The sequence below is a fragment of the Blennius ocellaris genome (assembly GCF_963422515.1).
Source record: "Blennius ocellaris genome assembly, chromosome: 14".
Taxonomy (NCBI): Eukaryota; Metazoa; Chordata; class Actinopteri; order Blenniiformes; family Blenniidae; genus Blennius; species Blennius ocellaris.
Genome location: NC_137663.1, coordinates 26,679,899 through 26,695,988, shown reverse-complemented (window position 1 = coordinate 26,695,988; position 16,090 = coordinate 26,679,899). Strand labels below are relative to the sequence as shown.

The window sequence follows — 16,090 nt, the reverse complement described above, 5'->3', positions numbered from 1 at the left end:
TACGAATGAAGGAAGGTGTGAGAGAAAAAAATCCAGAGGAAGACTTAAAAAAAAGACAACAACAATTGTATATTGAAAAATCGACATGAAGAAGTTAAAAAAAATTCTGTAATGTCCAAAGAAAAATCCGGATTAAAAACAATGAAAAGAATGTTGATAAAGGAAACGTGAGAGCGAGAAATAAAATCACAATAAGGTCTGAATTAAATATTTTGAAGTTGAGAGTGAAGATTGAATTTGACATTCAGAATGACTATTTGCAGAAAATATGCACGCAACAAAACACTTAAGACACTTAAAAAGAAAATATATCTATCTATCTGATTGTACACACTAGTTCCTTGTTTCATAATAATACATTCAATTACTTTTTTTACCTCTTATATATAATTTTTTCTGTAGTGTTTCTAATCATCTTCCGTCTTAATGAACTTGTTCATAATACGAAAACTTTGACATTATTTGATGTTGAGTCATTAAACAGTCTTTTGCTCCTCGAGCCTCTTCAGCCGCGGTCTGTCTCAGTAACGAGCCCGCTGATTGGCTCATCCTACGATTCATTCCTCCAATCAGGTTCGAGATTATTGTAACCAGGAAGTCCTGGACGCCGCGGAGCTCGGCTTCGGGGCGAAAAAAACAATTTCTATACAGCGGATAAGGATTGAAATAACAGAGAGTAGCTTTATTTACTCACCCGACACGGAAGTGATGGTTTGTGAAGCCGAGCAGCGCGAGACGGAGCAGAAGATTAACGGAACCGCGCCGCTAAAGCTGAAGCTAAAGGTTAGCTGGAAATACTGGAGCTAATACTGTAAACTGTAACGTGCTTTAAAATACTGTATTTGACACTGTGGCGGGAGTAATGGACGGTAACAGACGGCGACAGGCAGAGAGTAACGGGGCGTAATAAACAATAACAGACAGTAGCAGTAATAGATGGTAATAGACAGTAAGAGGAATTAACAGACAGTAAGAGGAAGTAGCAGACTGTAACAGACAGTAACAGGAAGTAACAGACAGTAAGAGGAAGTAGCAGACTGTAACAGGTGATAACAGACAGTAAGAGGAAGAAACACAGTAAGAGGAAGTAGCAGACTGTAACAGACAGTAACAGGAAGTAACAGACAGTAAGAGTAATTAACAGACAGTAAGAGGAAGTAACAGACTGTAACAGGTGATAACAGACAGTAAGAGGAAGTAGCAGACAGTAACAGGAAGTAACACACCAGCAGATGATAACAGATAGTAAGAGGAAGTAACAGACAGTAACAGGAAGTAGCAGACTGTAACAGGTGATAACAGACAGTAAGAGGATGTAACAGACAGTAAGAGGAAGTAGCAGACTGTAACAGACAGTAACAGGAAGTAACAGACAGTAAGAGGAAGTAGCAGACTGTAACAGGTGATAACAGACAGTAAGAGGAAGAAACACAGTAAGAGGAAGTAGCAGACTGTAACAGACAGTAACAGGAAGTAACAGACAGTAAGAGTAATTAACAGACAGTAAGAGGAAGTAACAGACTGTAACAGGTGATAACAGACAGTAAGAGGAAGTAGCAGACAGTAACAGGAAGTAACACACCAGCAGATGATAACAGATAGTAAGAGGATGTAACAGACAGTAAGAGGAAGTAGCAGACTGTAACAGACAGTAACAGGAAGTAACAGACAGTAAGAGGAAGTAGCAGACTGTAACAGGTGATAACAGACAGTAAGAGGAAGAAACACAGTAAGAGGAAGTAGCAGACTGTAACAGACAGTAACAGGAAGTAACAGACAGTAAGAGGAATTAACAGACAGTAAGAGGAAGTAACAGACTGTAACAGGTGATAACAGACAGTAAGAGGAAGTAGCAGACTGTAACAGACAGTAACAGGAAGTAACACACTAGCAGGTGATAACAGATAGTAAGAGGAAGTAACAGACAGTAACAGGAAGTAACAGACTAACAGACAGTACCTCCAGTTGCATCTTTCTCTCTCAGTGGGACAGAAGTGAGAACCCCCCGTTGGAGGGACGGACTGGACTGAGTCCTCTTCAAATCCAGACCCAAACATGTCCAACACGGTTCTGGAGGTCGGTACCGGGGTGTTCATCGTGGCCCTGGTCTGGATCGGAGCGCTGCTGCTCGCCATGTTTCTGCTGAGGGCGTCTGGATCTGCAAAGTGAGTCAACACATACTTCTGCACGCAAAGAAATACAGTGAATGCTAACCCTGGACCAGAACCTTCACAGACCCTGGACCAGAACCTTCACAGACCCTGGTCCAGAACCCTAATAGACCCTGGACCAGGACCCTAATAGACCCCTAAAGCCTTGGTTCCACTGCACAGAATGTGACGGGACGGTGCAGTAAAGCAAAGCGTACCCAGACCCAAGAGTACCGTTAAAATGTAGGCGGGCCTATGAACGACGGAGGTGTATGATGTCATAACATGACCAACGCGGACGTTTAGGTCGCAAAAAAAACAAACAAACAACAAAAGTTAACAATACATGTATGGAAACAACAACACAGGACTCACACGGCCCACGAGGAATTGAAATATTGCGTATTGATATTCTGCGCAGTGGAAACGAGGCTTGACAGACCTGGAGCCGACCCATTGCCGCCATATTGGATGAGGATCGTCTTCTCCTTCAGTTCATTCACTTCTATTGTGAGACTGAAACGCACACACACACACACACACACACACACACACACACACACACACACACACACACACACACACACACACACACACACACACACACACACACACACACACACACACACACACACACACACACACACACACACACACACACACACACAGAGGCCCCGTTTACACGTTTCAAGTGAAAACATAATGCTTTTGCTTTTTGATCACTGGATCACCTTCATCAATAGAAGTGAAGGTCCTGGAGGAGGACGGTGACCCACCCAACATGGCGGCTGCTCTGAACACAAAGGAGTCAGTGGGACACAGTTCAGCTATTTTAAATGTTAACTTACTCCTCGTACCCTGACAGCTCTTTTAATAAACGCACACAAGCAGAGCCGGAGACTTTTTAAAAGGCGACGGCGGGAGCGCGCCGCCGAAAGCCGCGGGGCGAGTTTTTATCACCGCCATTTTTAACCGAAAGGGGATATTTGCGGAGAAGTAAATGACATGCTCGAGTGCGTAGCGCCGAATTGATGACACAGCCTCACGCTGCTTTTCCTGATGGATCGCTGGGAGCGAGCGAGCGTCTCCGTCCCCGCTGATTACGCCCGCCGAAGTCACCAAACACTGTGCAATTACAGCAAAGTCTGAATGTGCAGGAGCCGGAGCGTCGGCTTGATTGGAACTTCTTAACGAGGCTCGGTAACGGGCCGCGGGGAGAGCTTCCTGTTAATGACAAACAATCAGGGGGGGGGGAGTCACGTGACGTCTTCCCGCAGGTTGGGCATCGTCCCCGTCTTGCTGCTGGCGCTCTGCGTCACCCTGCTGCTGGTGCTCTTCCCCCGCGGCGACGAGGCCCCGCCCCCTCGCCACCAGACCCGGGTGAGCGCACGCACACACACACACACACACACACACACACACGGTGTGTGTGTGTTGTCAGAGTCACCTACGACCCGTCAGACTGTCTCCGTGAACTTGAATGTGTCCATATGTTCATGCATTCATGTGTTCATGTTCATGTGTTCATGTAGTCATGTATTCATGTGTTCATATGTTGACACCGTGTCGTTCGCCCCCCGGACTCAATGTGAGAACAAGACGTGAGAAATGTCGAACCTCTTGCTGTTAACAAAAGTGAAATATCATAGTGCCAATTAGTCCAGTCCCAAGCTGGAGGTGGGGGGAATTTACACCCCCCCCACCTCCACCCCCACTCACCCCCCCCCCCCCCTCCCCTCCCCCCCTCCCTGTGGCACATTAATAAAACATGGCCGACACTTTGGGCTCCTGCTTGCTGCATAATTGGCAAATTAAAAAGTGGGATGTGTTAAATGCATCCATAAGAGAATGAATACATCACCCCCCGCCTAACCCCCCCCCCCCCACCCCCCCTCCTCCACACACACACACACACACACACACACACACACACACACACACACACACACACACACACACACACACAATCATCAGACACTGATGTGCTTCTCCTTCCCTCCATTATCTGCTTCAGGCGTTCTCTCAGTTTGTACCCTGGTATTCATGGGTGGCTCATGATGGAAGTATTAACACGCACACGCACACACACACACACACACACACACACACACACACACACACACACACACACACACACACAGAGCAAAGTGTTGATTAAGTCTTCAGCGGGCAACTTTAACGACTGTAAACTCCCCCCGACCCGAGGAGCTGCAGCTTCAATCCCGCAGATCACTCGTTTCCTCGGCGGTTGCTAATCGAGGCGTCGGTCGTCGGGGCGAGTCGCGGTTGCCGCCACCGGGAGCAGCGGGATCCGGGGGGGGGTGAAGACCCCCCCCGGAGCAGCGTTTAAGTTCCAGCTCAGGAAGTTTAGTCGTTCCATCACGCTTCTTCCTCTGAGAACAAAGTTGTTGTGAGAATCTGACGACACCACGAAGCTTCCTGACGGGAAAACTGCAACAAAACTCTCTTTTACTGCAAAACGCAGAGAATTAGAGAGAAAACTGTGTTTAAAGTGACCAATGAGTCTGACTGCAGCCTGCAGGGGGCGCTCACACAGGTTGATGATGGTAAACCTGCAGAACCAGGCTAAGAGGAGGAGGAACCTGCAGAACCAGGCTCAGAGGAGAAGGAACCTGCAGAAACAGACTCAGAACCACACTCAGAGGAGAAGGAACCTGCAGAACCAGACTCAGAACCAGACTCAGACGAGAAGGAACCTGCAGAACCAGACTCAGAGGAGAAGGAACCTGCAGAAACAGACTCAGAACCAGACTCAGAGGAGAAGGAACCTGCAGAATCAGACTCAGAACCAGACTCAGAGGAGAAGGAACCTGCAGAATCAGACTCAGAGGAGGAGGAACTTGCAGAACCAGGCTCAAAGGAGGAGGAACCTGCAGAACCAGACTCAGATACAGGCTCAGAGTAGGAGGAACCTGCAGAACCAGACTCAGAACCAGGCTCAGAGGAGGAGGAACCTGCAGAACCAGGCTCAGAACCAGACTCAGAGGAGAAGGAACCTGCAGAACCAGGCTCAGAGGAGACGGAACCTGCAGAACCAGACTCAGAGGAGAAGGAACCTGCAGAACCAGGCTCAGAACCAGACTCAGAGGAGAAGGAACCTGCAGAACCAGACTCAGAGGAGAAGGAACCTGCAGAACCAGACTCAGAACCAGACTCAGAGGAGAAGGAACCTGCAGAACCAGACTCAGAGGAGAAGGAACCTGCAGAATCAGACTCAGAACCAGACTCAGAGGAGGAGGAACCTGCAGAACCAGGCTCAGAGGAGGAGGAAGATGCAGAACTAGACTCAGAGGAGAAGGAACTTGCAGAACCAGCCTCAAAGGAGGAGGAACCTGCAGAACCAGGCTCAGAGGAGGAGGAACTTGCAGAACCAGGCTAAAAGGAGGAGGAACCTGCAGAACCAGACTCAGAGGAGGAGGAACCTGCAGAACCAGGCTCTGAGGAGGAGGAACCTGCAGATACAGGCTCAGAGGAGGAGGAATCTGCAGAACCAGGCTCAGAGGAGGAGGAATCTGCAGAACCAGGCTCAGAGGAGGAGGAACCTGCAGAACCAGGCTCAGAACCAGGCTCAAAGGAGGAAGAACCTGCAGAACCAGGCTCAGAGGAGGAGGAACCTGCAGAACCAGGCTCAGAGGAGGAGGAACCTGCAGAACCAGACTCAGAACCAGACTCAGAGAAGGAGGAACCTGCAGAACCAGTCTCAGAACCAGGCTCAGAGGAGGAGGAACCTACAGAACCAGACTCCGAGGAGGAAGAACCTGCAGAACCAGATTCAGAAGAGAAGGAACTTGCAGAACCAGGCTCAAAGGAGGAGGAACCTGAAGAACCAGGCTCAGAGGAGGAGGAACCTGCAGAACCAGACTCAGAGGAGGAAGAACCTGCAGAACCAGATTCAGAGGAGGAGGAACCTGCAGAACCAGGCTCAGAGGAGGAGGAACATGCAGAACCAGACTCAGAACAAGACTCATAGGAGAAGAAACCTGCAGAACCAGGCTCAGAGGAGAAGGAACATGCAGAACCAGACTCAGAGGAGGAGGAACTTGCAGAACCAGGCTCAAAGGAGGAGGAACCTGCAGAACCAGACTCAGAACCAGGCTCAGAGGAGGAGGAACTTGCAGAACCAGGCTCAAAGGAGGAGAAACCTGCAGAACCAGACTCAGAGGAGGAGGAACCTACAGATACAGGCTCAGAGGAGGAGGAATCTGCAGAACCAGACTCAAAGGAGGAGGAGCCTGCAGAACCAGACTCAGAACCAGGCTCAGAGGAGGAGGAACTTGCAGAACCAGGCTCAAAGGAGGAGAAACCTGCAGAACCAGAATCAGGAGGAGGAACCTACAGATACAGGCTCAGAGGAGGAGGAATCTGCAGAACCAGACTCAAAGGAGGAGGAACCTGCAGAACCAGGCTCAGAGGAGGAGGAACTTGCAGAACCAGGCTCAAAGGAGGAGAAACCTGCAGAACCAGACTCAGAGGAGGAGGAACCTACAGATACAGGCTCAGAGGAGGAGGAATCTGCAGAACCAGACTCAAAGGAGGAGGAACCTGCAGAACCAGACTCAGAACCAGGCTCAGATGAGGAGGAATCTGCAGAACCAGACTCAAAGGAGGAGGAACCTGCAGAACCAGACTCAGAACCAGGCTCAGAGGAGGAGGAACTTGCAGAACCAGGCTCAAAGGAGGAGGAACCTGCAGAACCAGACTAAGAACCAGGCCCAGAGGAGGAGGAACCTGCAGAACCAGGCTCAGAGGAGGAGGAATCTGCAGAACCAGACTCAGAGGAGAAGGAACCTGCAGAACCAGACTCAGAACCAGGCTCAGAGGAGGAGGAACTTGCAGAACCAGGCTCAAAGGAGGAGAAACCTGCAGAACCAGACTCAGAGGAGGAGGAACCTACAGATACAGGCTCAGAGGAGGAGGAATCTGCAGAACCAGACTCAAAGGAGGAGGAACCTGCAGAACCAGACTCAGAACCAGGCTCAGATGAGGAGGAATCTGCAGAACCAGACTCAAAGGAGGAGGAACCTGCAGAACCAGACTCAGAACCAGGCTCAGAGGAGGAGGAACTTGCAGAACCAGGCTCAAAGGAGGAGGAACCTGCAGAACCAGACTAAGAACCAGGCCCAGAGGAGGAGGAACCTGCAGAACCAGGCTCAGAGGAGGAGGAATCTGCAGAACCAGGCTCAGAGGAGAAGGAACCTGCAGAACCAGGCTCAGAGGAGAAGGAACCTGCAGAAACAGACTCAGAACCACACTCAGAGGAGAAGGAACCTGCAGAACCAGACTCAGAACCAGACTCAGACGAGAAGGAACCTGCAGAACCAGACTCAGAGGAGAAGGAACCTGCAGAAACAGACTCAGAACCAGACTCAGAGGAGAAGGAACCTGCAGAATCAGACTCAGAACCAGACTCAGAGGAGAAGGAACCTGCAGAATCAGACTCAGAGGAGGAGGAACTTGCAGAACCAGGCTCAAAGGAGGAGGAACCTGCAGAACCAGACTCAGATACAGGCTCAGAGTAGGAGGAACCTGCAGAACCAGACTCAGAACCAGGCTCAGAGGAGGAGGAACCTGCAGAACCAGGCTCAGAACCAGACTCAGAGGAGAAGGAACCTGCAGAACCAGGCTCAGAGGAGACGGAACCTGCAGAACCAGACTCAGAGGAGAAGGAACCTGCAGAACCAGGCTCAGAACCAGACTCAGAGGAGAAGGAACCTGCAGAACCAGACTCAGAGGAGAAGGAACCTGCAGAACCAGACTCAGAACCAGACTCAGAGGAGAAGGAACCTGCAGAACCAGACTCAGAGGAGAAGGAACCTGCAGAATCAGACTCAGAACCAGACTCAGAGGAGGAGGAACCTGCAGAACCAGGCTCAGAGGAGGAGGAAGATGCAGAACTAGACTCAGAGGAGAAGGAACTTGCAGAACCAGCCTCAAAGGAGGAGGAACCTGCAGAACCAGGCTCAGAGGAGGAGGAACTTGCAGAACCAGGCTAAAAGGAGGAGGAACCTGCAGAACCAGACTCAGAGGAGGAGGAACCTGCAGAACCAGGCTCTGAGGAGGAGGAACCTGCAGATACAGGCTCAGAGGAGGAGGAATCTGCAGAACCAGGCTCAGAGGAGGAGGAATCTGCAGAACCAGGCTCAGAGGAGGAGGAACCTGCAGAACCAGGCTCAGAACCAGGCTCAAAGGAGGAAGAACCTGCAGAACCAGGCTCAGAGGAGGAGGAACCTGCAGAACCAGGCTCAGAGGAGGAGGAACCTGCAGAACCAGACTCAGAACCAGACTCAGAGAAGGAGGAACCTGCAGAACCAGTCTCAGAACCAGGCTCAGAGGAGGAGGAACCTACAGAACCAGACTCCGAGGAGGAAGAACCTGCAGAACCAGATTCAGAAGAGAAGGAACTTGCAGAACCAGGCTCAAAGGAGGAGGAACCTGAAGAACCAGGCTCAGAGGAGGAGGAACCTGCAGAACCAGACTCAGAGGAGGAAGAACCTGCAGAACCAGATTCAGAGGAGGAGGAACCTGCAGAACCAGGCTCAGAGGAGGAGGAACATGCAGAACCAGACTCAGAACAAGACTCATAGGAGAAGAAACCTGCAGAACCAGGCTCAGAGGAGAAGGAACATGCAGAACCAGACTCAGAGGAGGAGGAACTTGCAGAACCAGGCTCAAAGGAGGAGGAACCTGCAGAACCAGACTCAGAACCAGGCTCAGAGGAGGAGGAACTTGCAGAACCAGGCTCAAAGGAGGAGAAACCTGCAGAACCAGACTCAGAGGAGGAGGAACCTACAGATACAGGCTCAGAGGAGGAGGAATCTGCAGAACCAGACTCAAAGGAGGAGGAGCCTGCAGAACCAGACTCAGAACCAGGCTCAGAGGAGGAGGAACTTGCAGAACCAGGCTCAAAGGAGGAGAAACCTGCAGAACCAGAATCAGGAGGAGGAACCTACAGATACAGGCTCAGAGGAGGAGGAATCTGCAGAACCAGACTCAAAGGAGGAGGAACCTGCAGAACCAGGCTCAGAGGAGGAGGAACTTGCAGAACCAGGCTCAAAGGAGGAGAAACCTGCAGAACCAGACTCAGAGGAGGAGGAACCTACAGATACAGGCTCAGAGGAGGAGGAATCTGCAGAACCAGACTCAAAGGAGGAGGAACCTGCAGAACCAGACTCAGAACCAGGCTCAGATGAGGAGGAATCTGCAGAACCAGACTCAAAGGAGGAGGAACCTGCAGAACCAGACTCAGAACCAGGCTCAGAGGAGGAGGAACTTGCAGAACCAGGCTCAAAGGAGGAGGAACCTGCAGAACCAGACTAAGAACCAGGCCCAGAGGAGGAGGAACCTGCAGAACCAGGCTCAGAGGAGGAGGAATCTGCAGAACCAGACTCAGAGGAGAAGGAACCTGCAGAACCAGACTCAGAACCAGGCTCAGAGGAGGAGGAACTTGCAGAACCAGGCTCAAAGGAGGAGAAACCTGCAGAACCAGACTCAGAGGAGGAGGAACCTACAGATACAGGCTCAGAGGAGGAGGAATCTGCAGAACCAGACTCAAAGGAGGAGGAACCTGCAGAACCAGACTCAGAACCAGGCTCAGATGAGGAGGAATCTGCAGAACCAGACTCAAAGGAGGAGGAACCTGCAGAACCAGACTCAGAACCAGGCTCAGAGGAGGAGGAACTTGCAGAACCAGGCTCAAAGGAGGAGGAACCTGCAGAACCAGACTAAGAACCAGGCCCAGAGGAGGAGGAACCTGCAGAACCAGGCTCAGAGGAGGAGGAATCTGCAGAACCAGACTCAGAGGAGAAGGAACCTGCAGAACCAGACTCAGAACCAGGCTCAGAGGAGGAGGAACTTGCAGAACCAGGCTCAAAGGAGGAGAAACCTGCAGAACCAGAGTCAGAGGAGGAGGAACCTACAGATACAGGCTCAGAGGAGGAGGAATCTGCAGAACCAGACTCAAAGGAGGAGGAACCTGCAGAACCAGACTCAGAACCAGGCTCAGAGGAGGAGGAACTTGCAGAACCAGGCTCAAAGGAGGAGGAACCTGCAGAACCAGACTCAGAGGAGGAGGAACCTACAGATACAGGCTCAGAGGAGGAGGAATCTGCAGAACCAGACTCAAAGGAGGAGGAACCTGCAGAACCAGACTCAGAACCAGGCTCAGAGGAGGAGGAACTTGCAGAACCAGGCTCAAAGGAGGAGAAACCTGCAGAACCAGAATCAGGAGGAGGAACCTACAGATACAGGCTCAGAGGAGGAGGAATCTGCAGAACCAGACTCAAAGGAGGAGGAACCTGCAGAACCAGGCTCAGAGGAGGAGGAACTTGCAGAACCAGGCTCAAAGGAGGAGAAACCTGCAGAACCAGACTCAGAGGAGGAGGAACCTACAGATACAGGCTCAGAGGAGGAGGAATCTGCAGAACCAGACTCAAAGGAGGAGGAACCTGCAGAACCAGACTCAGAACCAGGCTCAGAGGAGGAGGAACTTGCAGAACCAGGCTCAAAGGAGGAGGAACCTGCAGAACCAGACTAAGAACCAGGCCCAGAGGAGGAGGAACCTGCAGAACCAGGCTCAGAGGAGGAGGAATCTGCAGAACCAGGCTCAAAGGAGGAGGAACCTGCAGATACAGGCTCAGAGGAGGAGGAATCTGCAGAACCAGACTCAGAGGAGAAGGAACGTGCAGAACCAGACTCAGAGGAGAAGGAACGTGCAGAACCAGACTCAGAACCAGGCTCAGAGGAGGAGGAACTTGCAGAACCAGGCTCAAAGGAGGAGGAACCTGCAGAACCAGACTCAGAGGAGGAGGAACCTACAGAACCAGGCTCAGAGGAGGAGGAACCTGCAGATACAGGCTCAGAAGAGGAGGAACCTGCAGAACCAGACTCAGAACCAGGCCCAGAGGAGGAGGAACCTGCAGAACCAGGCTCAGAGGAGGAGGAATCTGCAGAACCAGGCTCAGAGGAGGAGGAACCTGCAGAACCAGGCTCAGAGGAGGAGGAACCTGCAGAACCAGACTCAGAGGAGGAAGAACCTGCAGAACCAGCCTCAGAGGAGGATGAACCTACAGAACCAGACTCAGGAGGAAGAACCTGCAGAACCAGATTCAGAGGAGGAGGAACCTGCAGAACCAGGCTCAGAGGAGGAGGAACCTGCAGAACCAGACTCAGAGGAGGAGGAACCTGCAGAACCAGGCTCAGAGGAGGAGGAACCTACAGAACCAGACTCAGAGGAGGAAGAACCTGCAGAACCAGGCTCAGAGGAGGAGGAACCTACAGAAACAGACTCAGAGGAGGAAGAACCTGCAGAACCAGATTCAGAGGAGGAGGAACCTGCAGAACCAGGCTCAGAAGATGAGGAACATGCAGAACCAGGCTCAGAGGAGGAGGAACCTGCAGATACAGGTTTAGAGGAGGAGGAATCTGCAGAACCAGACTCAGAGGAGAAGGAATCTGCAGAACCAGACTCAGAGGAGAAGGAATCTGCAGAACCAGACTCAGAGGAGAAGGAACCTGCAGAACCAGACTCAGAACCAGGCTCAGAGGAGGAGGAACTTGCAGAACCAGGCTCAAAGGAGGAGGAACCTGCAGAACCAGACTCAGAGGAGGAGGAACCTACAGAACCAGGCTCAGAGGAGGAGGAACCTGCAGATACAGGCTCAGAAGAGGAGGAACCTGCAGAACCAGACTCAGAACCAGGCTCAGAGGAGGAGGAACTTGCAGAACCAGGCTCAGAGGAGAAGGAACCTGCAGAACCAGGATCAGAGGAGGAGGAACCTGCAGAACCAGGCTCAGAGGAGGAGGAACCTGCAGAACCAGACTCGGAGGAGGAACCTGCAGAACCAGGCACATAACCAGGCTCAGAGGAGGAGGAACCTACAGAACCAGACTCAGAGGAGGAAGAACCTGCAGAACCAGATTCAGAGGAGGAGGAACCTGCAGAACCAGGCTCAGAGGAGGAGGAACCTGCAGAACCAGGCTCAGAGGAGGAGGAACCTGCAGATACAGGCTCAGAAGAGGAGGAACCTGCAGAACCAGACTCAGAACCAGGCTCAGAGGAGGAGGAACTTGCAGAACCAGGCTCAAAGGAGGAGGAACCTGCAGAACCAGACTCAGAACCAGGCTCAGAGGAGGAGGAGCTTGCAGAACCAGGCTCAGAGGAGAAGGAACCTGCAGAACCAGGCTCAGAACCAGGCTCAGAGGAGGAGGAACCAACAGAACCAGACTCAGAGGAGGAAGAACCTGCAGAACCAGGATCAGAGGAGGAGGAACCTGCAGAGCCAGGCTCAGAGGAGGAGGAACCTGCAGAACCAGGATCAGAGGAGGAGGAACCTGCAGAGCCAGGCTCAGAAGAGGAGGAAGCTGCAGAACCAGACTCGGAGGAGGAACCTGCAGAACCAGGCACATAACCAGGCTCAGAGGAGGAGGAACCTACAGAACCAGACTCAGAGGAGGAAGAACCTGCAGAACCAGATTCAGAGGAGGAGGAACCTGCAGAACCAGGCTCAAAGGAGGAGGAACCTGCAGAACCAGGCTCAGAGGAGGAGGAACCTGCAGATACAGGCTCAGAAGAGGAGGAACCTGCAGAACCAGACGCAGAGGAGAAGGAACCTGCAGAACCAGACTCAGAACCAGGCTCAGAGGAGGAGGAACTTGCAGAACCAGGCTCAAAGGAGGAGGAACCTGCAGAACCAGACTCAGAGGAGGAGGAACCTACAGATACAGGCTCAGAGGAGGAGGAATCTGCAGAACCAGACTCAAAGGAGGAGGAACCTGCAGAACCAGACTCAGAACCAGGCTCAGAGGAGGAGGAACTTGCAGAACCAGGCTCAAAGGAGGAGGAACCTGCAGAACCAGACTAAGAACCAGGCCCAGAGGAGGAGGAACCTGCAGAACCAGGCTCAGAGGAGGAGGAATCTGCAGAACCAGACTCAGAGGAGGAGGAACCTGCAGAACCAGGCTCAGATGAGGAGGAACCTACAGAACCAGACTCAGGAGGAAGAACCTGCAGAACCAGGCTCAGGGGAGGAGGAACCTACAGAACCAGACTCAGAGGAGGAAGAACCTGCAGAACCAGATTCAGAGGAGGAGGAACCTGCAGAACCAGACTCAGAGGAGAAGGAACCTGCAGAACCAGACTCAGAGGAGGAGGAACCTGTAGAACCAGGCTCAGAACCAGGCTCAGAGGAGGAGGAACCTACAGAACCAGACTCAGAGGAGGAAGAACCTGCAGAACCAGATTCAGAGGAGGAGGAACCTACAGAACCAGACTCAGAGGAGGAAGAACCTGCAGAACCAGACTCAGAACCAGACTCAGAGGAGAAGGAACCTGCAGAACCAGGCTCAGAGGAGAAGGAACATGCAGAACCAGACTCAGAGGAGGAGGAACTTGCAGAACCAGACTCAGAACCAGGCTCAGAGGAGGAGGAACTTGCAGAACCAGGCTCAGAGGAGAAGGACCCTGCAGAACCAGACTCAGAGGAGGAGGAACCTGCAGAACCAGGCTCAGAGGAGGAGGAACCTGCAGAACCAGACTCAGAACCAGACTCAGAGGATGATGAACCTGCAGAACTAGGCTCAGAGGAGGAGGAACCTGCAGAACCAGGCCAAGAGGAGGAGGAACCTGCAGAACCAGGCCAAGAGGAGGAGGAACCTGCAGAACCAGACTCAGAGGAGGAGGAACCTGCAGAACCAGGCTCGGAGGAGGAGGAACCTGCCGAACCAGGCCCAGAGGAGGAGGAACCTGCAGAACCAGACTCAGAACCAGGCCCAGAGGAGGAGGAACCTGCAGAACCAGACTCAGAACCAGGCTCAGAGGAGGAGGAACCTGCAGAACCAGACTCAGAACCAGACTCAGAGGAGGAGGAACCTGCAGAACCAGGCCAAGAGGAGGAGGAACCTGCAGAACCAGGCCCAGAGGAGGAGATTTTCCGCCGTTCCAGTCGGGGTTCGAGGACAGAAGGAGATTCGTTCTGAGTTAGAAATCACCGGCTCAAAGTGATAAACAGCGCTCCCGGTGGCGGGGAGGGGAAACCAGCACTGCAGCTCACGTTTCACCGTTTCCTCACGATTCACCATGTAAACTTTGCAGTGCGTGAGTCTCCTCTGAACTCGTCTCCTCTGAACTCGTCTCCTCTGAACTCGTCTCCTCTGAACTCGTCTCCTCCCAGCGTGAGCTTCAGAGCTTCAGAGCTTCAGAGCTTCAGAGCTTCTTTTATTAGTTGCGGGACGAAGTGCAGACGAGCGGCGGCAGCAGCAGCTCTGCTTCATGCAGCAGCAGTCGGCCAATTCCAGCATCCTCACATATCTCTAATTAAATCTGACTGTGCCGAGTCGTCAACGGCTGCAGTCGTCTTTCAGACACTCGCTTGTCTCAGGGAGGAAGTTGCAGTGGTGGAGCTGAAGGGGGGGGGGGGGGGGGGGGGGGGGGGGGGGTACAAACTGGACGTATGCCTGCAGATTGGTCAAATTCCCTTCCTCTGATGTCCTCTGACCTTCTGATGTCCTCTGACCTTCCTCTACTGTCCTCTAATGTCCTCTGACCTTCATCTGACCTTCTGATGTCCTCTGACCTTCCTCTAATGTCCTCTGACCTTCATCTGATGTCCTCTGACCTTCATCTGACCTTCCGATGTCCTCTGACCTTCCTCTAATGTCCTCTGACCTTCATCTGACCTTCTGATGTCCTCTGACCTTCCTCTAATGTCCTCTGACCTTCATCTGACCTTCCTCTGACCTAGTGTCCTCTGACCTTCCTCTAATGTCCTCTACTGTCCTCTGAAGTCCTCTACTTTGAATTCATAAACTGCAATTTATTTATTTTGTTTGTCCTTAATGTTTGATTATATTTGTTAGATTGTTGAACCTGCTATCAGACACGGTCCCTTCAGAGTTAAACAAACTACTAATGTTCCAAATACATTTCGTTAAAGAAGCAGCATTGAGAGTTTCACTGCTAAACGCTGACATATGAAATGTGATGTTATTTATTTTCCAGATGATTCTATTCTATTTTCTATAAATGGGCTTTTTGTTCTTAAATTATGAAGATTGTTTAGATTCTAGAAACAGAATCTTCCTGCAGCCCGATGAGACGTCACTACATACCACAGTCTGGCCTCTGCTGGCCTCTGCTGGCCGCTGCTGGTCCTGCAGGCGTGAGGCCTTCCTGTAGACCAGTTCCAGTGGGGGTCCAGACTTCCTGAACGTGTGTCCTCCCTGCAGATCGTGGACCAGGTCTTCATCACGCGCTACCTGATCCTGGCTGTGACCTCCCTGGTCTTCCTGGTGTCCCTGGTCCTGCTGCTCCCCTTCCACCTCATGGACCCGGTTTACGCCAAACCTCTGAGGACGTAGCAGAGCCGTCAGGACCCGTCAGGACCCTGGACTGGACATGTGGACATGTCATGCGTTTGTCTTTACATTATTTAGTGAGACGCTGATAAAGAGATTAATTGATGGTCTGAAATGCGTCGTCTTGTTTTTTTGTCTTTGTCTTTGAAGCTCGTTTCTCAACTTAACTGATCTTCTGCTCTGGTTGTGAAACAGGAAGCAGTTACTTTTCACTTCCTGTGTCCGGGAGCTCCTCTGAGGATGGATTAACACTGCCACCTGCTGGCCACACACAGGAAGTACAGGGACAACAGGAAGTACAGGAAACAGGAAACAGAGGAAGTACAGGAAACACAGGAAGTACAGGAAACAGCAGGTACAGGAAACAGGAGGTACAGGAAACACAGGAGGTACAGGAAACACAGGAAGTACAGGAAACGCAGGAAGTACAGGAAACACAGGAAGTACAGGAAACAGGAAGTACAGGAAACACTTATCGGGTTTTGATTGAAGGTGACTAAGATGTTTCTTAAATACGTACAGTTGTTGTCATGAGATCGGCTGTAAACATGTGTTTACACATGGACAGG

General features: G+C 51.7%; 1 protein-coding gene across 3 annotated transcripts; it reads left to right on the top strand.

Annotated features, from left to right (window-relative positions):
* Positions 1–630: 630 nt before the first annotated feature.
* On the top strand, positions 631–15,576 carry tmem218 (transmembrane protein 218). 3 transcript variants are annotated; one of them, XM_080508365.1, is made up of 4 exons: positions 631–783; positions 1,985–2,165; positions 3,428–3,530; positions 15,393–15,576. In XM_080508365.1, the coding sequence occupies exons 2-4, from the start codon at positions 2,056–2,058 to the stop codon at positions 15,522–15,524; spliced, it is 345 nt and encodes a 114-aa protein (XP_080364491.1). In that variant the 5' UTR covers positions 631–783; positions 1,985–2,055; the 3' UTR covers positions 15,525–15,576. The 3 variants fall into 3 exon arrangements, with proteins under 3 accessions (XP_080364491.1, XP_080364493.1, XP_080364492.1); XM_080508367.1 differs by having other exon boundaries at positions 1,966–2,165; XM_080508366.1 differs by lacking the exon at positions 631–783 and having other exon boundaries at positions 1,602–2,165.
* The last annotated feature ends 514 nt before the right edge of the window (positions 15,577–16,090 follow it).